General features: G+C 42.0%; 8 protein-coding genes across 13 annotated transcripts; 5 read left to right on the top strand and 3 right to left on the bottom strand.

Annotated features, from left to right (window-relative positions):
* The first annotated feature begins 5,287 nt into the window (after positions 1-5,287).
* LOC108105288 (retinal homeobox protein Rx) lies at positions 5,288-8,621 on the top strand. The gene is given in 3 exon segments (XM_017211777.2): positions 5,288-6,455; positions 6,803-6,932; positions 6,934-8,621. Coding segments are annotated over 3 exon segments (1,824 nt in total). The 5' UTR covers positions 5,288-5,556; the 3' UTR covers positions 7,729-8,621.
* A 145-nt stretch (positions 8,622-8,766) lies between these two features.
* On the bottom strand, positions 8,767-11,233 carry LOC108105287 (ribosomal protein S6 kinase delta-1). Its single transcript, XM_017211776.2, has 3 exons — positions 11,029-11,233; positions 9,242-10,969; positions 8,767-9,189 (listed from the first exon to the last, which is right to left on the bottom strand). Exons 1-3 carry the CDS (start codon positions 11,122-11,124, stop codon positions 8,971-8,973), a joined length of 2,043 nt encoding a protein of 680 aa, XP_017067265.2. The 5' UTR covers positions 11,125-11,233; the 3' UTR covers positions 8,767-8,970.
* A 512-nt stretch (positions 11,234-11,745) lies between these two features.
* Positions 11,746-17,704, top strand: LOC108105274 (14-3-3 protein epsilon). 4 transcript variants are annotated; one of them, XM_017211762.2, is made up of 4 exons: positions 11,746-11,957; positions 16,448-16,917; positions 16,988-17,168; positions 17,238-17,704. In XM_017211762.2, exons 1-4 carry the CDS (start codon positions 11,894-11,896, stop codon positions 17,306-17,308), a joined length of 786 nt encoding a protein of 261 aa, XP_017067251.1. In that variant the 5' UTR covers positions 11,746-11,893; the 3' UTR covers positions 17,309-17,704. The 4 variants fall into 4 exon arrangements, with proteins under 4 accessions (XP_017067251.1, XP_017067252.1, XP_017067250.1 ...); XM_017211763.2 differs by having other exon boundaries at positions 11,747-11,957; positions 17,250-17,704; XM_017211761.2 differs by having other exon boundaries at positions 11,747-11,957; positions 17,235-17,704.
* A 174-nt stretch (positions 17,705-17,878) lies between these two features.
* LOC108105275 lies at positions 17,879-20,534 on the top strand. Its single transcript, XM_017211764.2, has 2 exons — positions 17,879-20,274; positions 20,338-20,534. Exons 1-2 carry the CDS (start codon positions 20,140-20,142, stop codon positions 20,470-20,472), a joined length of 270 nt encoding a protein of 89 aa, XP_017067253.1. The 5' UTR covers positions 17,879-20,139; the 3' UTR covers positions 20,473-20,534.
* LOC108105273 (protein AAR2 homolog) lies at positions 20,378-21,794 on the bottom strand. Its single transcript, XM_017211758.2, has 2 exons — positions 20,534-21,794; positions 20,378-20,468 (listed from the first exon to the last, which is right to left on the bottom strand). The coding sequence occupies exon 1, from the start codon at positions 21,696-21,698 to the stop codon at positions 20,559-20,561; it is 1,140 nt and encodes a 379-aa protein (XP_017067247.2). The 5' UTR covers positions 21,699-21,794; the 3' UTR covers positions 20,378-20,468; positions 20,534-20,558.
* Positions 21,795-21,941: 147 nt separating this feature from the next.
* Positions 21,942-24,459, bottom strand: LOC108105290 (DNA-directed RNA polymerase II subunit Rpb4). 3 transcript variants are annotated; one of them, XM_017211781.2, is made up of 5 exons: positions 24,277-24,458; positions 23,335-24,151; positions 22,815-23,278; positions 22,488-22,754; positions 22,323-22,423 (listed from the first exon to the last, which is right to left on the bottom strand). In XM_017211781.2, the coding sequence occupies exons 1-4, from the start codon at positions 24,338-24,340 to the stop codon at positions 22,516-22,518; spliced, it is 1,584 nt and encodes a 527-aa protein (XP_017067270.2). In that variant the 5' UTR covers positions 24,341-24,458; the 3' UTR covers positions 22,323-22,423; positions 22,488-22,515. The 3 variants fall into 3 exon arrangements, with proteins under 3 accessions (XP_017067271.1, XP_017067270.2, XP_017067269.2); XM_017211780.2 differs by having other exon boundaries at positions 22,488-23,278; positions 24,277-24,459; XM_017211782.2 differs by lacking the exons at positions 22,488-22,754; positions 22,815-23,278; positions 23,335-24,151 and adding an exon at positions 21,942-22,176 and having other exon boundaries at positions 22,243-22,423; positions 24,277-24,434.
* A 17-nt stretch (positions 24,460-24,476) lies between these two features.
* On the top strand, positions 24,477-25,167 carry LOC108105292. The gene is made up of 2 exons (XM_017211784.2): positions 24,477-24,769; positions 24,828-25,167. Exons 1-2 carry the CDS (start codon positions 24,573-24,575, stop codon positions 25,165-25,167), a joined length of 537 nt encoding a protein of 178 aa, XP_017067273.2. The 5' UTR covers positions 24,477-24,572.
* On the top strand, positions 25,164-26,784 carry LOC108105291 (trimethylguanosine synthase). Its single transcript, XM_017211783.2, is given in 2 exon segments — positions 25,164-25,895; positions 25,897-26,784. Coding segments are annotated over 2 exon segments (1,407 nt in total). The 3' UTR covers positions 26,572-26,784.
* Positions 26,785-27,458: the final 674 nt, after the last annotated feature.

Raw genomic sequence — 27,458 nt, 5'->3', positions numbered from 1 at the left:
TGAATTGCGCGCACTGTGTTGCGATTTTCGTGCATCGACAGGCCCAAGAAGAAGACCCATAGCCAATTACACCGACCAGGCCCAGCGGTTGACATCTTCAGTTATCTCCCTATAAAATATAGTATACCGTATGACCCATATATAGTGTCTGATATGCGCTACAAATTCTGATTGCCTTTAATTTATTGGCGTCCTCTCTCACTTTCCCTTTGATTGCATTAAGCTTTTAGTGCAATTTGTGGGTGGGATTGCTTAAGGGATTGATAGCAGTGAGGACTTACAGATTTGTTAAGACATTATTTAAAATTGCCAGAAACAAATTGATTATTATGACTTTTTCTAAATATGTTTATAGAGTATTGATTTTATATTGAGTTAACTAGAAGACTTTATTTTTAAAATCTTTTTAAAATTATGAAAACTCGTTTAAAGTTCTAGCTCACTAAAGATTTAAGATAAATTTAAATCCACAACTATTGTTGAAATTTTAAAAGCTTATTGTACTTTAAAAAACTTTCAAACTTTGTACTCATATTCGTTAAGTATATGAAAAACATTTTTTTTTGTAAGTCCTCAGACCTACATAATTAACTTATGACCCACAGAGATTTTACGAAAAGAATTTTTGAACTCCGATCTTGGGTACAGTCATGCCCAAAAAAAAATCTCATGTAAATGATGGCAAATTCATAAGGCAGCAGAAAGCAAAATGCATAAACCAATTTGAGTGGACGTTTGTGATCGTGGGTCAGATGTCAGATACGAAATTCGAATACGTCTCACATCCGCTGCCCCCGTGTGAGCGTGTATCATGTAAAGGGGGTAGACTGGCAAGAACAAGAGCAGTAAGTACCAGGCAAGTGTGGACCCCAAAGTGCCATGGAGAATTAACGAAACGAAAATGGGGAAAAAACTATACATCTTTGTCAGGGCAGATACTCACTGGCTGGATGACTAGGGGAAAAGCCCGGCTCCGGGTACTTTGGCTACGTTTTACGGGTATAGCTACGGGTCGACTTGCAGACTTTGTCTCGTGGGCAGTAGATTTTGAAATGTACACTGAAAAAAGTATTTTCTGTAATATAAAGTGGAAGTTCAGTGGAAGTGGAAGAAAACTAACTCTTATGCAACGTTCAGTAAGTAAACTTTTAAACTAATTTTAACCTTCAAATTTATATCAGAAGTAAGGTATATCAGTAGGTAATTACTAAAGGAAAACGTTGATCATAAAAAGGAGACCTGCCTACCATATCTCTCAGTGTATTCACGTTCATAAGTCGAGGTTTTTCCTTCTTTCATACTGTTTTTTTTTTGTTTCTACTGAACGCTGAGAGCGAGAACGAATAGCGACAGCCGAGTCAGAAGTGGAACTAAAATACAAAAACTATTTGATATTTTATGCGGGATTTAAATTGATCTTAACGAAGCTTAATTGAAGGCGTCTGTATGGGTGAGCCGTGCTCTGGACTCTGACACGACTGCTTTTGAGGCTGTGTGTCCATGTCCATGTCCATGTCCATGTTGATGTGGATGTTGATGTGAGCGGGACTTGAGCCCGCCATATTGGAATTTCGTTGTGCGAACTGATCACAATCGCCGAACCAAGTAAAAATCCGAATGGGAATGGGAATGGGCGAATCATGTATGGCATGGCAGATTGCACACTGAATCGTTGCCACATATAGAAGATATAGTAGATAGATGTGGAAATGTCGTCGCTGTCTCCGCTGATATCGTAATACAATGTGATAATGCCGCTGTCATGAGGGATGAGAGAATGTCGGTGATGTTATTGCACAGAAAGAAAGTCGGAACCTGATAGAATAAATAACTTTATTAGATATTTTTTACAGGATATACGACTATACAACTTCGTATACTAACTTTATATGACATTGATCCTAAAATATTTTTAAGAAACGATGACCAAAGCTAGATCATCGTCTACCTCAGAGGCTAACAATTTGTAGTTGACAAACATTACTTATTGATTTTATAGGTATCGTCGTTGATAGTAACAGTAAGTATCGTACATAACATCAGAAAAAAGATATTTTTATTTATAGGAACTCATAGGCTCTAATATGTGGGTCTAAATTAGAAAGAAAGTAAAACAAATCGATGTAACATTTTTTAACTGTTGCTGTTAGTGTTGATATTGTTACTGAGGATGGACTGTCATCTCGATGGGACAAGTGTAGATGCGATGATGATGATGATGGTGGCGATGGGTTTGAGTATCTGTCTGCCCCTCAGTCGGTGTATCTAACTGTCTGTCTGTCTTTCTGCCAGTGTGTGTATCTTAATGGTTATGGAAAAAATATGAAAAAATATTCAACAAAAGCTTAGGCGCTCACTTTGCCAGGCAGCGACAACTGTACCAAGTATTTTGCATAGATGTTGTTCTAAACAAGCTTAAAGAATCTGGAATATATTAGAAAATTCTCTCTCTCTTAAATGTGTTCTTATCTTAGCCATTTTTATATTCCATATGTAAAGCTTAAGTAAGTTATTAGTTCGTACGAAATGAAAACGCTTTATCAAGAATGATAATATATAAAATATTTAAATCAATTTATCAGCTGGTTACAAATTATTTTGGTATAAGATCAGCAAAATCAGCAATCTTAAAGAAATCATTGAATTAAAAATATCACAAGGTGTTATAATCTTGGTATCGTATATTTTATATAAGTATTTTTCCTTTATTACCCTTACCTTATCAATAATGTTTACGTACAGCAAACTAACTAACTAGTATGTTTTCCAATTTTTAGAATTCCCCTGAATAACCCATTCATAGACCACATTTCTAAAGAAAACCTACCCACAGCCTAGCAACTCTTTTCTTAGGTTAATTAAGATTGAATGAGCTGTCTAAACATAAGATATCCTTAAGATATATCTCATTTGGGATCCTGATTACCTTTATCATACAAAAACCTCCTTAAGTTCAAGGATCAATTGTAATTAACTTTAGATCTTACTCAAGATAGTTATCATCGTTTCTTGATTTTCCTTTCTAGCTGCATTCTTGTAACTTCCCGATTTTCCCTTTTTGGGTCCTTCAACCCAAAGGCCCACATAATTGGCACATTGGCTAATGCAAAATATTGTCTGATTATTCACACGCAACAAGAGCCTGACTCCTTGCCCTCGGATACCATCCCTCCCATTCTGGGTCGCGACCCAATACCCACAGTATGGGGTGTATTTATTTGTTTTCATCTTTCGGCTTTGATCGCGTGCCCCGCGTCCATTCCGTTCGTTGAGACCTCGATTCCTCGATTCCGTTTGCCCGCATTTTGGAACCTGCAAAGCCGAAAAGTATCGAATTGTCCGATTCTGTCTGTGTGAATGAGATTTTTTGGTGTTGTTTCCGTTTGGAATTCGATGGGTTTTCTTCTTCTGGTCGCTGTTTACGATGGGAAAATTGTCGATCCTTTGTGGGTTCCTGGGAAGCTGAAGTTTCTTTCCCGTTCTCACTCGGCATGATCAATGCGGGTTGCTAAAACTTAGGCATTTGCTCGCTAGATCATTTTTAGTTTGTCTTAAATAAAACTAACTTTTTACTTAAGGTTTCTTAGAAGGTAATAATAATAATAAAAATATTAATATACACTTAAGTTTTTTAATAGGTTTGTATTTAGAAAGAAAATGTTTTAACTTTGTTTGAACATTTTTATAAACTGTAACTTTAAATGTAAAAATTGTCCTTTTCCTAAAAGCGTTATTTTCCAAATACAAAAATATTTTCAAATTTATATTTTCAATCTAAACGTTAGTGAATAATAAAGTGAAAAAGAAAACGAATTTCATTCAGATCCGCAATTTCTTCCGCAATAAAAATGTATCATTTTACCCACTTTCACCCTCTTTGACTTCGCTGACCCACATGATCCTGCATCCTTCTTCCCTCCCTATTCAAATGTCCCGTGAAATCTTGGGATCTATCCAAATGAGCCATAACTTAGCCCCTGACTAAGTGCCCACCTCGCCCCGATCGAAGTACCAGCATCTGGCCAAAAGGTCACACGCAACTTCGAATATGCCAATCCTTCAGAGGGTGACACGCGCTGTGGGAAGAGCGCGAGAAGGGAGTGGGAACAGACCGAAGTGGAAGACGAAGGTCACAAGCGTGCCAAGTCGTTCCTTTACAGGGGTTGAAATTTCAGATCGGATCACCCTCATAAGTCCAATTGGAACTCGGAACTCGGAATTCCTGTGCATTCGGTACCAGTCAAAAGTTAATTGTTATACCAACATGTGTGACGATGAAGGTGTATTGTATTAGGGATGACCATACGAGGATGAGGTGGTCATGGAAAAGCTGGGTGTAGTCAGCTTTAGGGCGGAAATGATCTGAAACAATGTAAGGCCAAAAAGGAGCCTCTAAGTTGGGATTTTTAAGACCTTTGCTAGCCTTTATGCGAGCAGAGTATTCTTAAACTGAATCAGAAATTTTCTGTTTGTTTTTTCGTTTTGTTAAACCTATTTTGGACATTAGTCTTAAGGAAGTACCTTAAGAACTACATTTTTTACTATAAAGTTACTAAACAGAAATTCAAATATGTTTATATTTTGGAATTTATTGGATTGTTGATATTATTACGGCTGTGTGGTAAAATATTTACTGGTATAGAAAACTCGATAAAAACGTTTTTAGGTTGGCTTCTTAGTCTTCATTTAGTTTGTAGTGTTCTATGCCTAACTTATATTACATATAGCCAAAACTTATAGAGTCTTTAGAGACAACTATTAACCTGTATAACAAGATATCAGCTAAAACTGATAGCTGTAGATAAAAGAGTAAGTCAAAACTATATAAGCATTTCAAGTAAAAGGATATACTATTTGACATAACTTTCCACTTCTACTAGAACCTATTGCAATCCTTAAATCTAATCCTTAAACTGATAACCAGTATAAGTGCATATCCCGTTCCCAGGACTTGCAATTCCTTTTGCTTTTCCGCTCCCAGATCTGCTGGTATCCGAAGCTGAAACCCAAAAACTGGACTCCGGCAGATAGACTCAGTAAGAAAAAGCAGAAAAAAAACGATATGTAGGGGAGACCACACCCCATATCGTTGAATCGCGAGGGAAACGGAAAAGTCACACGCGCCGGCATAAATGCATAGAACAGCAGGCCGTCTCGCTTGCACAGCGGTAATGGCCGCCGTTGGAGGGCTGCGATTGGTCGCTGTCGTGGCTGCTGCTGCGCTGTCGCCTGCGCCAGTATAAAAGGGCAATCATCGCCAGTAGCCGAGTCAATTAAGGCCAAAGACTCGAGCGGTGAGCAGGCTTTCCTCTGTCCAACCTAACCAAGCAAACCAAGTGCGAATCACATATATAAATAGAGAAAATAGTAATAGTAACTAGTAATGTTTTTGCTAAATGCAATTAACTGATTCACCAGTGAAACGAAAACAAAGCTAATTCAATTTAAAATCACATACGATCAATGGATTAAAGAGAAGCGAACTGAGGAGAAAGTTTAGATAGTGATTTTCAGTGTAAATTGTGTTTTGTGCTTGTAAGGATCAAGATATAGAAGATGGAGCACGATAGCTTCGATGATCCCATATTCGGAGAGTTTGGTGGCGGTCCTTTAAATCCGTTGGGCGCCAAACCATTAATGCCCACCTCAACGGCCATGCATCCCGTGATGCTGGGCAGTGTCCATGAATTGTGCAGCCAACAGCAGCAGCAGCAACAACAGCAAAGGCTGCCCGATTGCAACACCATTCTGCCGAATGGAGGAGGAGCCGGAGCTGGAGGATCACCCAACTATGTGACCAAGTTGGAATTTGTAAACAAGATTGGTTGCTACTCGCCTACCCAGAAGTTCGAGTATATCAGTGCCCCTCAAAAGCTGGTGGAACAGCAACAGCAGCAGCATCATCAACACCACCAGCACTACGCTGCCACACCACCGCCCAGTCACAATGGCATCCTCTTGCACAAGCAGTCCTCCCAGCAGCAACAGCAGCAACTGGTGGGCATCTTGGATTATCATCCACTGAATGGCAAACTGGACTACTCCTCCTCGCCGAAGGATCAGTACGAACCCCAGCAACAGCAGTTACAGCATCTTTACGGCGGCAGTCCACATCATTTGGATCATCTGGATCATGGCAGCGATGGTTTGCTGCAGGATTCTTCACCCGTAATGATCAATGGAGGATCCACGGGAGGCAAGCTCAAGAAACCCGATGAGATGTGCTCACAAATGGAAGCGGGTGGTGCTGGAGTCAGTCCACCAACTAGTTCCACCGCGGTGGTTAACGGTGTTTCAGTGACGACCAATGGCACGACCAATACGTCCACATCTTCCGTCGGCGGTCAGGGGACGCCAGTCACAGTGGGCGGCGTGGCGGCTCCTGCTCCCAAAAAGGACGGCGGCAGCAGTAAGAAGAAGGGAGATCCCAATGGCATCAAGAAGAAGAAAACGAGGTAAGCAGGCGGTGGCACTTATAATGTCTATCAATTACCAATTAATTTAACGACGGGAAATCAATGAAATTATGTGGCACAAGATGATAATACTTGCTATTTATGAAGGGTGACCACGGGGCGTATAAGTAATTTCTGGGAAGGTTGCAACTGAAACCCTGGGGGAATCCCATGCAATCTGGGGGGTTAATTACTGTTTAATGAACATCGATCAGAGGTGGAAAATGGTGAAAAAGTTATTTTCCTCAATCATTATTATAATATTTTATGAATTTTAGCAATAATTATTATAATAATAGTCCTACACAATAAAAGCTAATTCCTATGATTTTCCCTTCTAATTTTAGAACTACCTTTACTGCTTACCAGTTGGAGGAGTTAGAGCGTGCCTTCGAACGTGCCCCCTATCCGGACGTCTTTGCTCGCGAGGAATTGGCCATTAAACTGAATCTCAGCGAATCTCGGGTTCAAGTGTGGTTTCCAGAACCGACGGGCGAAGTGGCGCAAACATGAGCCACCACGCAAGACTGGTTACATCAAGACTAGCACTCCGCCGACGGCAACGCTCAATCCCGGAACACTAGCACCACCTTTCACCAGTTATCCACAGACAACGACGGTTACACCGCCGGGAAGCATGGACAGCTGGACCAGCTACCAAACGCCTTATGAGCTGACACCCCAGTTCAGTCTGCTCTCGCCTGCGGCCAGTCCGTATGGCACCTATTCCGGCCAGTATGGCGCCTATGTCCATGAAAGCCAACTGTTCCCGATGCGGCACTATGAATATGGCAGTCCTACACGCATGGAAATGGGAGCAACTTCAGGTTCGGTGGCTGGTAATGGAGAGGAGGCGGTAGCCAATGGCGGAAGTTATCAGTCGGCGGAGCTGCAGCCCACCCAGCAGCAACAGCAGCAGCTAGCCGACGGCACCCTGGTCACCGTCCATGCCCACCAGCATCAACTGGCGCAGCAGCAGCAACAACAACTCAATGGCAAGTACCTGAGCGCCGAGGAAGCCAAATATGTTCATCTCCAGTGCCATCAAAGTGGTTCCGGTTTGGAGCTGAGTCCCGGTTCCAGCTGTCACTTGGTGGAGGCACAAGGCCAGCATTACGTGACCACTGCCGCTGGAGGGGGAGCATCCGGAGGAGGTACTAGCAGTGATGACAACGATAGCGGCAGTATGCAGACTGTGATCAAGAGCGAGGAGGGCGGCCAGCAACAGCAGCAGCAGGCACAGAGCTATGTCTTGCCGCCTTTTTTGCACTAAGAGAAATGCTCACACACCGGCGACAGCAACAACAACAGCGACGCTGGGCCACGCCTCCAAGCATGCCGAGGGCCCGTTTCCGGCGGCCATTTTAAAAGAGTGTGGGCGTGGAGTGTGCAGCATTTCAAACTGTGTTTCTCCGACTGAAAGTGGGGCTCCAGAAGAGCACAAACCCAAAGACAAAGCCTCCAAATTAGTAGAATTTACTTAAATGTAGATCGTTGACCCATGTTAAAGGAAGAAAGTTAATTTACAAGAAAGTTATTTATCTTTAAACTTTAACATTTAATAGCCAAGAAAATAATATCAATGTTAGCTAGCTTTTAACTTTAAACTTTTTGATTTTTTTTTAGTTTTTCTGGCCAGTCCCACACAGTCATTGGCCACTATTTTCATATTGCCATAGGTTCCTTTTAGGTTTAATCACGCAAGTTGCAACAACAACAGAATCAAGAAGTCTTGCCAAAACTTAACGCGGTTTTTGTTCAGTCTAAGTCTAGGTTAATCAAGGGTCAGTGGTTCAAGAACATGAACCTACAACCCCCAGAATGCATTCCAAATGTGCCTTACCAAATGGGTGACGAGAGGTTTCTCAACTAGCCCCTTCGTTGCCCAACAAATTTAGTTTTACTTACCCTAAGTTTAAATTAAATCCCATTTACTGTTGTGTAGTTAGACAATAAAATGCTTTTTATATTGTAGATTAGCTCATTTGGCTTTACAAAGTTATTACTTACTAATTTATCCTTACCATTTTGTATAACGGCTTGCAAATTTTGTTGTACCTACATTTAATCTAGTTTAAATTTACCATATAATTGTAAGCAATACACTAGGTCATTTTGCAAATGTATATAATAGACATTCAAATAAATCGTATTTTGTACCAATAATTGATCGACTGCCAAAATAATCAAAAAAGGAATAACATAAAATGCTTGAAAACAAAACCTATGATCATCCCTTGGGCAATCTTACACATTCATATTAGTTCTTAAAGACAAGGACTAATATGAAATAACTCGGAAATAATAAAGATTCATAATAAAGTCGAACTTTAATGAGAATAATAAGTAAATCAGATTCGTTTAAGGACAACAAAATTACAACAAATTTAGGACAAAGATGATAATCACAGAGGAACTTCCTTAATACCTCTGTCAGGTACGGCAATAAATAATAAAATACTTCATAGATTCATAAGCAAAAATATTTGTAAGCAAAAACAAATAGGTGCCATTCTCACGAGGACACATTTCCCTGTTCCAAAACTGACTGCCAATCGATTCCTTTGAAAAAATCATGGGAATGCAATTGCTCGTAGTCCAAGCGATGCTCCGGAGTTAATTGAAGCAGCTGTTCCAAAAGATCCTTAGCATGATCGGAGATATCCAAGGATTCGCCGGGATACTGAACACAACCATAGAGTTCCAGCTGCCCTGGATGAGTAACTTTGTAAGGCTAGAACAAATAAAATGTACCGGGATTTCTCTATCAATGATCTTCCACTTACCACTCCTAGCAAAAGCTGATAAAGCACAACGCCATAGCTCCACCAATCCGAGCGGAAGGTCAGCGGTCTCTCTGGGGCCACAAAGTGATTGGCCAAAGCGTCTAAGCTTAGGGCCTTGTGCACGTAGTTGTCATCTGAACTTAGACCTTCATTCTGGTAGAAATAAGTCAAAAGCAATTGACCTTTGGCACCAAGCAATATATTGGCCATGTGCAGATCTCGCAAGATCACACCCTTGCCGTGGAGACTGTGTATGGCAATGGCAAGCTCGCAGGCCCACTGACGCAAACACTGCTCTGGAATGGGTTTGTTTCGGATGCGATTTACATCTGCCTTTTGTTTTTTGGGCGTTACGACACCGGCTTGCAGGTTACTTAGTGTATTTGTCACAGACTTCAACAGCTGCTGAGAGCTGCGAACCAAATCACTGACCTCACTGTCCGCGGTAAGAGGCGTCTCCTCTTCTTCCTTATCCTTCTGCTCCTGATCCGAAGGAAACAGCTCCCCGTAATTAAAACTTTTGCTGCCCGTGGGCGAGTAGCTTTGCAAATAATCGTATAGCCTGCCGCCCTCCGCTTGACGCAACAGCAGGAAGATCTTTTGTTCTGACTGGAAATAGGCCAGCAGCTGAACCATATAAGGCACTTGTTGGGGCAGAAAGATGCTCTGAGTGAGTGAGTGACTGGCCGGTTTCTCGATGCCTTTCATAATGGCAGCTGGCTGCTGGGATGTGGTAACACACTGCACTTGCATCACTCGCTCTTGAAGCACCTGCAGCACCTTGTAGCGGGCCAACTGGTTCCAGGGGCACTCCAAGTTGGCCACACTTCCGCCGTCTGTCAAGTCCAATGAGAGTTGGAACTGTAGCTTCTTCGTCGGGCAATTGTTAGCTAAAAAATTGGCATGTATCTCTTCGGCTCGGGCCAAATACTTGGCTATCTTGGCCTTGGCTATAAATCTACGCTCTTCGTTGGCATCCTGTTTGGCTCCATTAAGTAATAGGTCCACTCCATGCTTGTACCGCTCATGGGCTTCCGCGTACTCCAGATTGACCTCTGCTTGCACGGCATGGCTGAACTCAAGAGCAGCCTCGTAGATGTAGTCGCTGTCATCGCTTTCTATGGAGGCCATGGGTGTTAGAAGACGGAGATAATCCCGCTTGGAAGAAACCTCATCCGGCTTGGATTCCTGTTTCGTTTCCATTTCAATTTTAGATTCGTTGGCATGGAAATCATCATTCTTGCTTTGCTCCTTATCGCATCGCGCATCTAGAGGCGTAATGCCTCCTGCATCGTTAGGGTCATAGGGCAAATCGAGTTTATCGCAAATGTCGGCTATGGCACCAGCTCCCGTTACTTTTTCTCCACCTGCATTGCAGCTACTTTCCGCCGTTTGCAGCCGAAGGGATCGCTCCACATACAGCTTTTTGAGCGGGGATCCATTGGGCGATGGCGTCTCTTGGAAAAACTGAGTGAAGGTTGAGCACTTGTACAATGCCGGATGTTGAGCGGCAAAATCCAGTAGCTGCAGGATGTACTCCTTGCGCCGCTGGATAACTGCTACATCGAATCGCTTGAAATAAGAGCTATCCGTCGGCACGGGCAATTTTCCGGGCAGCTGGAGACTCTTGTGCCGCCGACTCAGCTCTCGATGTAGCCGCTTCACGTCGTGAAATCGCTTCCAGACAACCAGGCAGGTCAAAGCCTGGGGCACAGACCTCGGGAAGACCTAAAAGTTGTTAATATTAACATTTGACACAGTTTTTCTGCCCCAAAAAATCGACTCACAATCGAAGTGATTTTGTAAATCGTGTAACCGCCTTTGTGCTCCTGTGTGTCGGTGACGGTGAAGCTGTGGATCCATCCCCCTAGGCTGAGACTCATTTTGGGAGCTCCTTAGACTTTGGCGCCTTAATTGATAAACATATTTTCCATGGCGAAAAGTCGTTTTCCCAAATTTTATCGCAAACAGAGCAGTGTGACCAAAGCTTTATAGAAAACCACAGAATAAACTAAAGATTCCCAACATTTAAAAATCGTTCGTGATTTGATGTAATACTTTTTAATAAAACCAAAAAGCATGCCCATGGATTTTTTTATTTACTTATAATCTATGCTGTTTAAAAAAACAAACTAAAACGGTCACATTTTTAATTTTGAAATAGATTTCTTATCGGACATTTTTCCGATTGTCGAACGAAAGGTTTGCGCCATAACTAAGGGCGAGCTTAAATAGGTTCAAGTACGTGGGTTTGGGTAATCAATAAATTTGTATTAACTTTTCTAACTGCGTCCGCGGCTCTTGAAATCTTCTTTATTCACTTATTAAATGCCTTACAAACATTAAAATAATTCAGAAAACTACAGAATCCTTATACCTATTATCTTATCTTATTATACCAGGTTCAGAACCATCGACCGCGTCTGCGCTTCCCACGGGGTATGTCTTTTTTAGGACCTTCTCGGGCCATCGCCCATCAATTTCAGTGTTTTACCCGCCCCCCGACACGGTCACACCGCTCGAGAAGTAGAGAAAAAAAGAAGGCGACGAATCACAAGCAGCAAGCAGCAAGCAAAATCGACGCCGCACGTACCGGGAGCATTTAAATAATTTTTTCTGTGGATTAATTTAACCGAAAAGGCTTCAAACACAATGACTGAGCGCGAGAATAATGTGTACAAGGCAAAGCTGGCAGAACAGGCCGAGCGCTACGATGGTAAGTTTTCGACAAAGAATTGACCAAAAGACAAGAAAAAAAAATGGTAGAAAAACGAATAGAGGTAGGGGAAATTTTCTCGACAGAGGAGCGCCAGCGTTTTGGGGAGGGGTCGCCTGAGATTTTTTCTGATCCGTCGTCGCGTGGTCGCTGAAAAGTCTCCAGCGCCGCTTTTTCTGCGAATTTGCCAATTGAGAAGTGTGGCAAAACTTCTAGATGAGGGAAAATCATGGAAATTTTCAGTTTTTACTAGTGTAGGTGCAGCCGAAACGACGCAGCGTCGCGATGAGTAGTATTTCTTGCGAAAAGACGAATGACGGGAGGAGAAGAAACTCAAAGAGGAGCAAGAAGAAGAAGAAACAGAGCGTCGGAAGAACGAAGAGTAGACGAAAAGAGTATAAAACCTGATTTTTACCGGCAAATATTCGCGTGGTTTTCGCAAAAAAGAGAAAGAAACGGAATTGCGTATTATAATTTACAGCAAATAGTTGGTCGGTTTTCATATATTTTTTTTAATAGTATTTGGCGGCTTAGAGGGGGAAATTTTGTGTATTTAGCGTTGCGAGCGAGGGCTGCGCGGCGGCCAGCATTTCAATTTCTTCCTTGGTTGCTAAGGGCTGTTTGTAGTTGTTTTTAGGTCTTTTTTCTTCAGTAGTTGTCAAGGCGTAACTTTCTAGAAACGACATAGTTTTTCGGTTTACTAAATATATTTATTCCACACCCAAAATCAATGATTCTTTGGGAGGGGTTCCCTTTTTGCCCCCTCTTTTTTTTTTTTTCGTAAAATGTGCTTTTCGTGCGCAGCAGCGGCGTTTTCGTCATCATGCCGTTGCTGCGAAAAATCGATGAATGAATCGATTGTGTCGCAGAGTTGTCGCCGGCCGACATCTTCCCTCTCGCTTTCACCCTTATTGCAGCTATTGCTTAATTCTTTATTTATGCAAATTAGTTGTGGATAGTTGCAAACGCAGTTATTCAGCCAGTTGGCAACTCTGTCTGATAGTGCAAAAAATATATAATTTTTTCTTCTGTTACTCTCGCATTACTCATGCTTTTGCGCATGTATATGAGTCCATGTGTGTGTGTCCTGGATGCGAGAGTATGCGTGTACGAATGAGTGTTCGCCGGGCGGTTTTTTTTTTTACTGTTGCCTTAGCTTTTGCTTATATATATTTAATTAAAAATACTTCAATTAATTAAAAAGGCAACTCGAAAATGCAGATAGGCTAGGAGGAAGGGGGTCGAAAAATTCGGCATTTGCAAAAAAGCGCGCGCTTGGCCAATCGCCATAAACGCTGTATGCGTTAAAACGAGATAACTAGTGTGTCTGAGTGTCGGTGACGCTTCACATACACAGTGGCTGTAAAAAGTTAAACAATTTGATGCGATTCCTTCGTCTTTGGTTGCTATACGTCGGCAACAACAATAATTGCAACAGTACTATGCTACTAATTGCCTGCAAAACTGACAACATTAACGAGCGGCGGCGGCAAAGAAGTCAATCAACTATTAGCGCACATATTCATACATACACTGGGATATTTGTGTCTGTATCACATGTTTGTCTTCTTATTTTCGTTCGTGTGTGTGTGCGGCTATACGTTTGGATGTGCTGATGTATGGAGCACTTGGCGTTGGCCTTGTCGCACTTGGACATTTTTGCGGTGGGGCTAATGCTGGAGCACTAATACCAATGCACAAAAAGAGAGCAGTGCCGCCAGCCGGCAATGTCTGCGCCCCCAATCTGAACTTGCCTCGCCCTCCGCCTCATCTATCCCCTCATCTCGTCTTCCCTTTTTCTACACACAAACGTCAGCCTTTAAGTGTGCTTTCTCAGGTGCTCCCCCGCCACCTCTCCTGCTCTTTCTCTCACTCTCTGCGTTCTATCTACATTTTTTTCGAGGTCGCGCGCTGCTTTTTCCGTTGATGTTCTTTCTCGTCAATGTCGTCAATATGCGAAAAAAAAAATAGCATACATAAAGTTGATTTATGGGTGGTAGGGAAAGGGGTTTGGGAGTGGGATGTAGGGAGCGGTAGGTGTGTTTTGTTTGTTGCTCTCTTTTTGCTTAAATTGCACCATTTAGGCACTGTTGTGGGTTTCCTTTGTCTAATTACACATTCTGCTCGTTGTAACGGTATGTGCGCATGTTTTTTCAGCTGCTGCGCCCTTATAACACACACACACAGGCGCAAGACACACCCACAGGCGTGTGATAAGGGAGGGGGTTGGAACATGAGGGATGAAGGAGCTGGCGCAAGGTGGTGAATGGGAGGCAACTCCTGCCCCTTTGGGTCCCTCTTTCGACTTAATCTTTTATTCCAGCTCGCACGACTTTTTTGAGTCTGTGCATTCTCGAGTTTTTGGGTGGTGCGTCGGTAGGTGGTGGTGGTGGGTGCCCTTTTCGACACCTGTCAGGGTTGTCATACATTTAAATAATTTGAGATTTTCCGAACACAATTTCAAAAACTTGCTTTTGATTTGTTTAGGAAGTAGTAGTAGTTAGTGTAGAACTAACCTAAAAATTCAATATTTCAATCATCTTACTAAAGTTTATTAATAAATTAAAATGAAATCAAATGAAAAGGAAAAAAATTTATTTTATTGATATTTAATTTCTACAGCCTCTACAATCTATTCTAAAAACTATAAAAGAAATTGACACTACGGATTAAATTAATGTTTTTAATTTTTTCCCTATTAAAGCAATAAAAGCAGTTTAACAAACTGTGTCTCCGTCGTCTATGTTTTTGTTTTAAAAGCCTCAGTAACAGTAACATTTTCCTGTAACTGAAAGCTATTTCCTTGCATTTCAGTTAAAATTGTCCACATTCCAATATCTGTTGATCGTGATTATAGACGTTTCGATATATGGTACTGTTCTTCAGCTCCTCAAACGATTTATCATGCCCGCGGGACATGGTATTTATTTTTGGGACGCATTTATTGATTTTCGCCTTTGTATATGTATAATATTTAGTGACTGGTCTGACGCGCATGTCTCATAATTGGTAGTGGATTACTACTAAGCAACATGTGCTGTATACTTTTAAAGATGGGAGGATCCACCAACCCCACTGTCCACCTCCCCCTGTATCTTGTTACGTTCTTTTTTTATGCGTGACGTTGCCTTGTCGTCAGTGTTGCAAAATGCGTGTGCATTGGCAATCGCGACTCATTACATTTGTTTTCCTTCAAACAATCCACGCCAATGCAAACAACAATTTTTGAAGTTCAACCGAAACCACAGAAATTCGTGAATCATGCAACTTTATTGGCAATTTTTCACAAATACGTGCTGCAACAAAAACAACAATTAGGCAGTCGGCAAATGTCCCGCTGTGGCTGTGTGTGAGGGTGCATGAGTGGGAAATACGTCAGCAGCTGACTGGTTAGCGGGTGCGAGAGAGAGGGCACAAGGTTTCAGTCAGCAAAGGAAACAAAAAGCAAATAAAGCTACAATTACAATATTTTTTTTATATATTGTTATCAACCGAGCTAGTTAACTAACCTGCATTTGACTTGTACCACACAGCTCAAATTTTCTTAATGGGATATTTTCACTTTGTAATATAATTTACAAATTTATTAAAACTACATCCAAAAATGTAAGAATTTAGCACTAGAATTTGAAATCGTTTTTTGGTTCTACCAAATATGTTATGTTCTTGCATCAAAAGGAAATGAATAATGTTAGATATATCAGCATTTAGCCTACGCACTTCTCTCTTTGATATATAAGCTACTTTTGTTCTGTGTGTGGAAGTCCGAGCATGTGATTCATGACGCAGTTTTTAGGATGGTGATGCAGAATGAGATAGAGATGGGTCCCTATGATACCGATAAGGCGGTGCAACAATGTGGCGGAAGCCGTTATCACCGGCTGATTGCCTGAGTTCTATGTATTGGTATGACAGAATCGGTTAAATCGGGCGTAGACGCAACACCAAGTTATGCATAAATATATATGTGCATGACTTATATATCATTATGGATTGGGCGTGTCGCTGATAAGGCGAAAAAGGTAGACTAGACACAGGGGAAAGCAAGGACAAAGGTAAATCCAAGATACCATTACTTTTTAGACCTTGAATATTCTTATCTATTTATTGCGTTTTATCGAACCTTATTTTGGAAACTACTAAATTTATCTAGCTGTTTTATTTTCATATCCAAATTTATTAGAAAGAAAATCATATTTGCATATTGAAAAACAATCATAACTCAACAATAATTTCTTAATGAATCACAATTTCAACATATTGATAAATGGAAATGATAACTTTATTTATTACTAAGTAAACAGAAAATAGGTTTTCCGCCTCTATTAAACTGAATCATATACAATATCATATGTTATATGATTGAATATGCTATAAGGTTTATATAGAACAGTGAGTCATGCGATTGGCAATTTAAAATTAATAAATAATTCCCGGAGTTTAAGTAGAAAAAAAGTGTTTCTTTCTAACACAATTGTTTTTTCTTGCAGAAATGGTTGAGGCCATGAAGAAGGTCGCCTCCATGGACGTCGAGCTGACTGTCGAGGAGCGAAACCTGCTGTCGGTTGCTTATAAGAATGTGATTGGAGCACGCCGTGCCTCATGGCGCATCATCACCTCGATTGAACAGAAGGAGGAGAACAAGGGGGCCGAGGAGAAGCTGGAGATGATCAAAACCTACCGGGGTCAGGTGGAGAAGGAGCTGCGCGACATCTGCTCGGATATACTGAACGTGCTCGAGAAGCATCTCATTCCATGCGCCACATCCGGCGAAAGTAAAGTATTCTACTATAAGATGAAGGGCGACTACCATCGCTACCTGGCCGAGTTCGCTACCGGTTCAGATCGCAAGGATGCGGCGGAGAACTCGCTGATTGCCTACAAGGCTGCCAGCGATATTGCCATGAACGATCTGCCACCAACACACCCCATCCGCTTGGGCTTGGCATTGAACTTCTCGGTGAGATTTAAGAAATGTCTTTCCTTTTGGAGATCATTACTAATCTATTTGTTATATTAAATCGTTTTAGGTGTTCTACTATGAGATTCTCAACTCGCCGGACCGCGCTTGCCGATTGGCGAAAGCCGCTTTCGATGATGCCATTGCTGAGTTGGATACGCTGAGTGAAGAGAGCTACAAAGACTCGACACTCATCATGCAGCTTCTGCGGGACAACCTCACATTATGGACGTCCGATATGCAGGCAGAAGGTAAGCTATAAAATCATACCCATTTGTTCGCCTCCGTTATTAAGTTCTAAATATTATACTAAGAAGTAGACCCCAACGCAGGTGATGGCGAGCCCAAAGCAGAAATCATCCAGGATGTTGAGGATCAGGATGTGTCGTAATTTAAGTAAACCCCCGCCCTTCCATTTAAAACACATTATATACCTTCTAAAGTAAATATAATACCATATAATATATATGCATACAACAACAACAAAAACAACACGACAGCAAACATCAACAACAAGAACAACTCGGAACCAAAACGGCAACAACAGCATCCGCAAGCAACGAACGGCAACCAACAATAGCATCAGACGAGTATAAACGTAGCAGCAGCAGCATCAGTAACATCAACAACAACCAAACCAACAAGCAACAATATGTCATCAACAATAAACAACATGGAAAACAACTGCACAAAAACAGAACAAACAAAACCAAACAAAATGTTTGAAAATTGGGCGGCCTGGTGGGCGTGGCATGGCGGCGTGGCTGTTGCTGCGGCAATAAATCGCAACATAAAGAATTCGCGGCACTATTATTTAGTCGTCGTTTTGCGATGTGTGGCTCCTCCACGTTAGAAAACTGCAACACATCAACAACAACAACAACTCTACTACATTTGAAATTTTTGCATTCGAGAAACCAAGCATTATATTATATTTAAATAAATATTATATTTAATTATGAGAAGCAAAAAAACAAAACAAATAAACTTCATTTAAACCACAAAAACAAACAAAAGAAATGAACGAAAGTCAAAAACATACACTTAACGAAAATTAAGAAACAATCACACGAGTAAATCACAAAAGCAAATTTCATCGAGTTGGCATGCATTAATTTTTAAACTTTAAAAACAACAACAGCAACACGTAAAATACAACTTTAATTTTAAGCCAATAATAAACGTGAGAACGAGGAAATAAAAACGAAACGAAAAAAAAACGATTTAATAAGCGCAAACGTAAAATTAAAACAAAGTCGAAAATGTAAGGAAAAAATACAGCAATTAATTTAAATTTAATACAAGAATAAAACGTAAAAGGAGTAAACGAAACGAAATGAGCAAACAGAATGAAAGATGCAAATAAAGCTAAAAACTATATTAAATGAGAAAAAGGAATGTTAGTTAAGCGAAATTCAAAACGAATTCTTAAGCTTAAATTTGTATGTATGTAAGTGTACTGTTCAAACACCGACACACGCACACACGCATACACATACTCTCACCCACTCGCACACCGACACACCCACAATACACATACGAACCGTTTGTTTTCTCTTAACGTTTCCTTGCTCTCTCTCACACTCACGATTATATCCATATTTTGGTCATTTTGCATGGTCAAATTAAATTTATATAAAAAGAATTGAACGGGAATTTCGTTGATTTCTGTTTTGCTTTTCGGTTTGTGTTCTCCATCGCAATCGCAACAATTTTTCTCATCATCTCTTACCTTGCGCAACAAAGAAAACATATTAATAATATAGAAAAGTATTTGTAGTTGCTAAATACAAGAAACAAAAAAAAAAAAAAAAAAACAACGGTACATATATATATTGTATACATATATACTTGTATATTTTCTATGCCTACCACTTATGTAATTTGTAGAGATTTTGAAATTTTCGCCCCCAAAAACCAAACTCCAAATCCGATCCCAATTTCTCCAAAATCCCCACAGCATTTAAAAACAGGAACCCGATTCCCTGGACAGATACTGAAAACCGCAATACAGACGATAATATCATTTGATTTAGCTAAAATGGACTAAAAAGAAATCCCCTACAAGAACAAACATCAGCCGGCAGCATTATCTCAGTAGCGTGTTTGCGTGATTAGCGAAAAAAAAATAGAATGACATGATGATGAGCCGCTACAAGAGAATTTTCGCACGAGCTTTTTCACAAGTCTTCTTTTTGGGTTTTTATTTGATAAATGAGGCGCGCAAAAAAGAAGGCAGACTAATATTTTGCAGTCTCTAAAAAGAAAAGGCCCGTGCAGAAAGGTAATTAACCATAAATCAGCCGCAGCAGCAACAACAACCGCAACATTCTTGAACGGAAAAACAACAGCAATACAAGAAACCAGCAGCTAAAACTGACATTCGTATTCATTTCAAATAAAAATCATTAAAAAAAACAACAATTGGGCATCACAATTTTTTATTAATTGAGTTTCGGACTCGTGTGTTTATGGGCTTGTGAAATGGGCAGAGCCAATCAGCGATTGATATAGAACATAGAAGAGCGGAAGTTTTGCTTTATCGGCAGAGTTAAAACTCATCAATAAATAGTTAAATGTTCTGTTAGAGGTTTTCTATTGCTAAATTGAAAAAGTGTCAAGATACAAAAGGTCATCTATCTTTTGAACAGAGATTTATTTAATGAAATCTTTTCATCATATTCACCATATATGTATAATCTTTACACATAATTTAAACGTTTTTTCTGTAATCAAGAATAATATCTTATTCGTTCACACGATAGCATCTACCGAGTATTAATTAGAGCACAGTAACTATAACAGATAATAACTTTTTCTACTTAGTATTGTTGCTTTACAAGGACGAAGCTCAGAAAGCGCACTATTGATGCTCGAACACAATATATGCCAAACTAAATCGCCAGTTTCAGTTAAGCACAAAAAGCCAGCCGGCAGAAAAGACAACTACAACGCTTCTGCGTCAAATCAGAAGTGTCCACTTAAGCTCAATGTCATTTCTGGCCAGCACTTTCGCTAGGCCAGAAGCAACAAGAAAATTGGGTCTAGTGGCCATTGTTTTCCACATGCTGATGTGCACAATGGAAAAGCCGTAAATACATATACAAATGGTTAGATATCTATATTTGAAAATCAAGACAGCAACTGGAAAAGGCAAAGGTACAGAAACAGTGAAAGAGCTCAACTGCGGTTTAGTTGCAAAACGTTGCTCGAGTCTCTGAGATGGCACTGCAGTTGCAAATTGAAAAGCTTAAGGGATTGGACAACTACAAGGCCTGGTCGATGACGGTGCGGGCGTATCTGGAGTCCGAAGAGCTCTGGACAGTAGTGGAGAATGGTCCCGAGAATAATGAAGAGGTGAGTTCTGGATTCACATACGCGTACAAGGAAACTCTTCTCCATCCGGCCTAATTGTTACAGTCCCTGCTAAAGGATAAGCGAGCCAAGTTTTTGATTCTCTGCCTGATTGAGACCAAGTTGTGCCAGTTTATGGTCAGCATCCGTACAGCCAGGGATCTGTGGAACTATTTGCGAACCCAGCACTCACTGCGCTAAAATCAAATATGTACATTTATCAGTTTCAGTCCGTTGTATTAAAGATATATATATGAATTACAGTTATCATGTGTAGGGCTGCAACCCTAGGGCTCCGGAAGCTCTATAACCACGGGTTGGTCCTCGGGGTTCTCGTCCAGTAGACCCTCAAAGACCCAGCCCAGTTTTTTCTCCAGTCGCTTGGTGAGCCGCTCGGCACTGACGCTTAAACCGCCCACATGCAGATTTACCAGCAGTTCCCGTACGTCTTTGTATACGGTATTGTGCGGACTGGGTATCATTAGTTCCTCTGGCAAATGGGGCAGCTGGTGGGCCAGAACCTCGCTGTACTTCATGTACACCAATTTGTGTTTGGTCACAGCAGATTCTGAGTGAGCCAGCAAACCTAGAAGCTTACGCCAGTGGGCCAGAGACTCCACCGAGTAGCCCACTAGAAAAAAAACGTAGGCCAACTGCAGTTCTTCAATAAGCCCGTCGGCATTCTCGAAGCCTTCTAGCAGCGTGTCAACAGCTTCTATGCAATCCATTGCATGTCGGGAGACATCGGCGGGCAGTGCATCCTGAGGAACACGCTGTGGGACTTTGCTAAAGCGTGGAGCTGTTCCCTCCACGGGTTTAAGGTCCGGCAGTAGTTCACTTTCATCCAGCAGTAGGCGGGCGGCAGCATTTCGCCGGCTGATGCTGGTTGATCCCGTACTTCCGCGTGGACGCTCTGAATCTGGGCAGGATTGCAGTTCGATATTGGTGCGAATAGTTCCCTCCGTCGGACGACATCGGCCTACGCATGGTTCCGTGACACTGCCGGTGAGCTCTTTCCACTGGATTATGTATCGGTAGTCGTAGGGTGCGAGCATTCTTTCCAGTTGAGCCAGGTTCTTGCGGATTCGATCACGCTCCACATCTGGTTCGGCAATTCGGCGCGGTCGCAGTTCCTCCAGTTCATGGTCCCATTCCCGTACCAAAATCTCGTTGGGATGGAAAAAATGTACAAAGCCAACACGAGGAGCTGCATCACCGTAAGGACCACGTGATGCACACCACACGTAATGGACTCCTGGAGGAATCATCTTGACACCTCGAAAATCTGGACCAATGGTGTAGGCACAAAGATCAATGCCGAATTCCGTACCCTCCGGCACACCGGCGATAACCAGGACTCCGCCGTCGGCCAAAAGGCGAAGAGCCAGCTGGGGATCCATTTGCATGCTGGAGTTGTCCTTATTCATTTTTGATATATGCTGATTTGCAATTATTATGAAAAAACAATTGTATTTTAAGTGCGGGTATTTCAGATGGTGGCCAGATCTGGTGAGTTATCGATAGATTGCTGTACTCCCTCAAAAAGAAATAAAGCAGCACTGCTTAGCCAATTAACGATAGCTTTAGGCGCGAAATTCATTTGTCATTTAATTTAATTTCGTATTCATATTGCAATAAAACTTATTATTGCTTAAGTAAGAAACATAGCCTTTTCTAGTTTTAATTTTTATTCAGATTTCCGTTTACCTATGCTAGATTATTAGTTGGGTTTAGTATTGTAAGCTGCGCTTAGTGCCGATATCGTCAAGTATTTGGCGTAGCTCCTCGTCCTCGAAACGACCCTCCAACGAAGGAATCAATGCCTTTGCCTCCTCGGGCGCCTCCGGGCACAGGTTACCCAGGGCGGCGAGTTCGAATTTATGCAACTTTTTCTGCATCAGTAAGCTTAAAGAATATTAAGGCAATACGTATTACCAACAGAATAAGCATTCTTAGGCTGATGTACACTACCTTCGCACGGACATGATGGTCTCCTTGTTCTTAAATTTCCGAAAACTGTCGGTATAGGCGTACGTCTTCATAAATACCTCCGAGAACTCTTGCTCCTCGTCGGCGGATTCGTTCTGTCGTTTCCGATGATCGAGAAGCATATGCACCTCCGATATTAGCAGCGTTTCGGCATTTTCAAACTCTGAAAGGAAGAAGCGAACGGGGTTCATTAGCATATGGTAAGGCATTAAATCCAACAAATTTACAAGTGAAACTTTGAAGAAAAACTAAGAGTTAGCCGAAGGAAGGCGGCCTGCTTATATGGCCGTGTTCCAACAGGAAATCGTAGATTTGGCGTGTTTTATTCACATCAATCTTGATAAGACGTCGCGCATCGGCCAGCCTTAGATATCCGAGCTTGGTGTGCTCTGAAACCAGTTGATTCTTGTATTCCAGGTATGATTGTGGAACCAAACGAGCCACACTGCACAACTTTCGTTCGCCTTCGTCCAGTTTGGAGTAACCAGGAAGGTCTGAAAAACAAGAAACACTAGTTTTAGTCGTCCTCCCACAAGGATGAGAGTGCCTCCTACCTCCAATCTCAATAGGACTTGCCTTCCGGCGTGTATTCATGGTATAGAACTTTGTGTTGATTCCAAGGGGCAGCTGCTCACCATTCCTGTTACTCTCGTAATGCTGTACCAACTGCTGCCAGTCGATGTTATCCATTTGCTTCTGTCTGCTATAATCCCGCTGAGCCTTTTGACGTTCTTTGTGAAGGCGAATATACAGCTTAGCTGCTGAATTAGTGCGCACGCCTTGTTGTCGCAGATTGTAAAGCTTATTTAACCGGGTGTGCAGCTCCCGGTAATAACGCAAAGACTCCAGCAGCATGTCGAATTGAATGGGATCTGGACAGATTTGCATGAGGCCCAGAAAACGCATGCACATCGCATCACTATTGAACGCGTGTACGTACTTGGAAATCCAGCTTATTGTACGATTTGGCATTATCAGGCCGTGCTGCTGCATGATTTTATAACGACGTTGTCGCTCCCTGTTGTTTCGAATATATTAATTATTGATTTCTATTTGGTTGTTATGAACTCTTACTTTAAGCGATTGTTGTACGCACGCACCAGTCCCTGCTGCAGTTCCTCGATTAATCCGCGTTCTGATTCGCTCTCCGTCGTCTCGTGATCATCATCCCTGCCCCTGTGATCCACCATGATGGATAACAGACTCTCGGCGGAAGTGTCATACGGAGTGTCGAAATCTCCTCTTGCACACCGATAGCCTGCACTCATTTTAAACTGCATAGAGGCGATATCATCGTGTCGGGGTGGATCTAGGCTGCGCATTTTGAAGACATACGGCATTCTCTCGGGGAGGTAGCTGTGCCTAGCATGCTTCAGGTTAAGCAGTCTTTCAAAGATCCCTCCAAAGTAGCAATCGTGATAGTGACGGCGCACTTCAGAAGGCGTATGTCGCTGGTCCAGAGCCTGAGATATCGCTTCCCAGTTACCGTAGCCTTGTGTGCGTAGCGTCCTTAGGAGTATGCGCTCATCGCGGGCCGTCCAGTGTGGTTCTTCGGCAAAAACCTGGATATTGTCGCGGACTATGATATAGGCATGGTTATTGCGGTGCGAGAAGGCCTCCCGTCCCTTCGAAAAGCACTGAAGGCACAGCAGAATGTCCAGGCACTCGGAACACTTTATATAGGGCTCTGTGAGACTGCACCGACACGTGGCACATCGACTAAAGTCCGTTAAAGACACTGGTACGCTGCTATTGTCATCCCGCGCAAGTTCCTCTAGCTGCTCCAGTTGTCTGTGCAGGGCGTAGGGCTTATAAGAAACCACGGATCTCCTGGTGTTTTCATCTTGACGTGCATATGCGAACCTCTGAACCGGATCCCCTAGAGGCTTAACTGTAAAAAGGTAATTCAGTGTGGTAAACATGTGGAGGAGTGCCGCTTTCGGGACACTCAAAGCCAAATTTCTTCAGCAAGTTTCACTTGTAAGTTTTATTTTGTTAGTGGGCGGCGTTTTTTACCTTTAGGAAACTGCAGGTCGGCGGCATCCTCATCCACCATGTCCACGGGATTCATGAAAGACATACTTAATAGCTTTTACTCAACTTTTTAATGATAAATTATATTTTTACGCTAATTTAATAAAATGCCGCTGATTTTAGTGATGGAAAAACAAACCGATAGGTAGCAAAGAAGCTATCGATATTATAAATATATTTTGTTCAATAGCTATGGCCACACCACACGGCATGCACAGTTTTTTCCGGTTGTTTTGATTTAATTAAGAATTTTTCGCCTATCTTTAAATATTAAAGTAATGTCCGAGGAGTCTGATGTTGCTGCCCTGAACATCCCCGAGTACTGTAACTTCTTCAAGACCTTGTTGGTAGAGGAGCTCCAGCTGGCAAAAGATTATCGTAAGTTACACTACGGAAAGTGCGCCATTATTGGACGACTGGCGGTCAAAGAGAAACTCTTTTATCTGGAAAACGTGCGCGTTAAGGGTCTTCCGGCGTAAGTATAAGCTATACTAATAATGAAAATATTTTATTTGTTTTTTTAAATCTTTCAGAACACATTGCTTGCCCGGGGGCACCATATCCTTGCTCATTTTGGGATTCAGTTTCGACAAAGTCGCTGGCCAGCGTGTGACTACCGGTTGCTATTGCATAGTGCGCGGCGAAGCGGCTCTTTGTAATGTTCTTCGCCCCAACAGTCCTCTTCTGTCCTCCCGCGGAGTGAACGAGCAGTTATCGAATCTGTCCCACGATCCAGCAGCCCAAAAACAACTGTTGACTCAACTAAGTCTCAGCCACAAACCGGCCATAGATTTGTGGTCCATCCAGTCCATTAGCCATCCTGAAGACCTTTTGAGCCGCAGGCTGGATATCAGGGGGCATACTGTGAGATGAACACACACTACCTGACCACCTCTCGAACCAACCCGCAGTTTTACATATTTAGCCAACTCTTTGACCACAACATAGATTGGAGCCTATGCGATTGGGAGGGAATTCAGAACGTTTCCTGGCAAGAGTTTTGGCAGCGTGAAGGACACGAGCTTCTTGAGCAGAAGTGGCACAAGCGATTTCCTGAATACAAAGACCTCATCGAAGTGGTCACCGAAGAGGAGAAATCTTTTTGGCAGGAGTTGTGGGAGGAGCACGCCAGCGAATCCAGTGTTAAGTTTTGGCACATTTTCAGATGTGCTTTTGAGAACTACCAGATCGAATTGACCAAAGCAATAGGCCATAACTTTAATGAAAACCAAGAACCTGTTGAGCAGGACTTACAAAACTTGAGCCTTAACAATAAGCCAAAGAAGTCGAAACAACCAAAACCAAAAGAATACGAGGAAGAAGAGTCCTATCTGACTGCCAACGACGATCCCGAAAATTACGATGAGGAGCAGCAATTGCTTCTCTTAGGATTGCCCACATCTTTTTCGTCTAAGGGAAATATCAGGACTCGAAAGCAAAAAAAGCCTCTGATCGAATCTTTTAGTAGCGACAGCGAGGAGAGTGAGTATAGTGAGGATCTGTTAATCATGGAAAACAACGAAAATTCTGTCCTCCATGGCGTTAAAAACGGTTCCATCAAAAAGAGCAAACGCCGGCAAAGGCAAGCCAACAAACTCAAGGGCACAGATGCCCGAGTTTATGAGGGAGGAGAACAGCCAGATGGTCAAGTATTGGTTAAGGCGTTTCTCATTGTTCTCCCGCTTTGACCAAGGCATCCGGCTGGACCGCGAGAGCTGGTTCTCGGTAACGCCCGAGAAGATTGCCAAACAAACGGCCCGACGCTTAGCCTGTGATCTGATCGTAGATGCTTTTTGTGGATGCGGTGGCAATGCCATCCAATTCGCCAATACCTGTGGCCGTGTAATTGCCGTTGACATTGATGCAGAGAAGCTAGCTATGGCGCAGCATAACGCCCATATTTATGGCGTGGCCCACAAAATCGAGTTTATTCAGGCCGACTTTCTGCAGTTTGCGGCAAGCACTAGAATTCGTCCGAATGTAGTATTCCTTAGCCCACCTTGGGGTGGACCAAACTACCAGAAGCAGGCCACATTCGATATAGAGAAAAGTCTGTTGCCCGTGGGCGCCAGTCAACTGATGCAAGTTTCTCGCCGTCTGGCGACTGACGTTTCATTCTTTCTGCCACGCAATGCAAATATGAGGCAGGTAGTTGCCTTGAGTGGAGCGGGTCAGCAATGCGAAGTGGAACACAACTATCTGGATACGCGAATGGTGGCATTAACTGCCTATTATGGTAGTGGGATAATTAAGGGGCCGTCGGATGAAAAGGTATAGGATTTCTTTTTGTTTATAAAGAATTTTAGTTAAAGTAACTTACACCTTTTATAGTTAAGTAATTTGTATATTAATTATAACTCAGGATTTTAAGTAATGAGAAAAAGATATGGAAAATTTAATTCATTTGTCCTACTTTGACAAGTAGAAAACCGAATAAAGTTTTTAAATAAATTTTATAGGAAAAGTGTAAAAAACCAACCTTTTAGTTAAACCACAAAAATGTTTAAAAAAAACGTTTGTTTAAATTATTTCTGTTTGAACCGAAAAATTTAAGTAAACAGAAGTCGAAAATCCCTCTAATTAAGCATCAAAGAAACATGATGTCGCTTTTGCAAACCTTTATTCCCTTAAGTTTTAGTCTCCGTTTACCTCATGACTCGGAGAGAAGTTGACTAATGAATAAAGTCGCCACACATGTAACAAATCTGCAAATTCTTTTTTACCCATGCCCATCATTCCAATCTACCGAACTGTGCAGTGATTGTTGCCAAGTGACCAGCAAAGCCAAAGAGTCCAAGCTCTTTAGCCAATTTAGACAGCTTAACAAAGCTCAACTGACCATTGGTCAATGGTCATAACCATAACGTGCCCCAATCCCTTCTTTCAACTCGCACTGGACTTTTAATTAAAAAGCAAAAGGAAACAAAGCGTGCGTCAATTTTTAAGAACTTTGTGGAACAAGTTGTGACTTTGCACAAAAGAGGGAAGATGGTTTCGAATTCTGTGAACCTGACAACGACGGTCGGGGGCAATTAACATGTTCGTGTCACAGCAGAAGCTACCGCTTCCTCCGGAATTCCATAGCAGGCAACGAGGCAGCCCTTTTCATGGCTTACAGCATACTTAGGGATTTCGGTTGGGGTGAGTATTTCTGATGAAGGGGT

This window comes from Drosophila eugracilis, unplaced genomic scaffold, assembly GCF_018153835.1.
Source record: "Drosophila eugracilis isolate 14026-0451.02 unplaced genomic scaffold, ASM1815383v1 contig_75, whole genome shotgun sequence".
Lineage (NCBI taxonomy): Eukaryota > Metazoa > Arthropoda > Insecta > Diptera > Drosophilidae > Drosophila > Drosophila eugracilis.
This window is presented reverse-complemented; position numbering and strand designations above follow the sequence as displayed.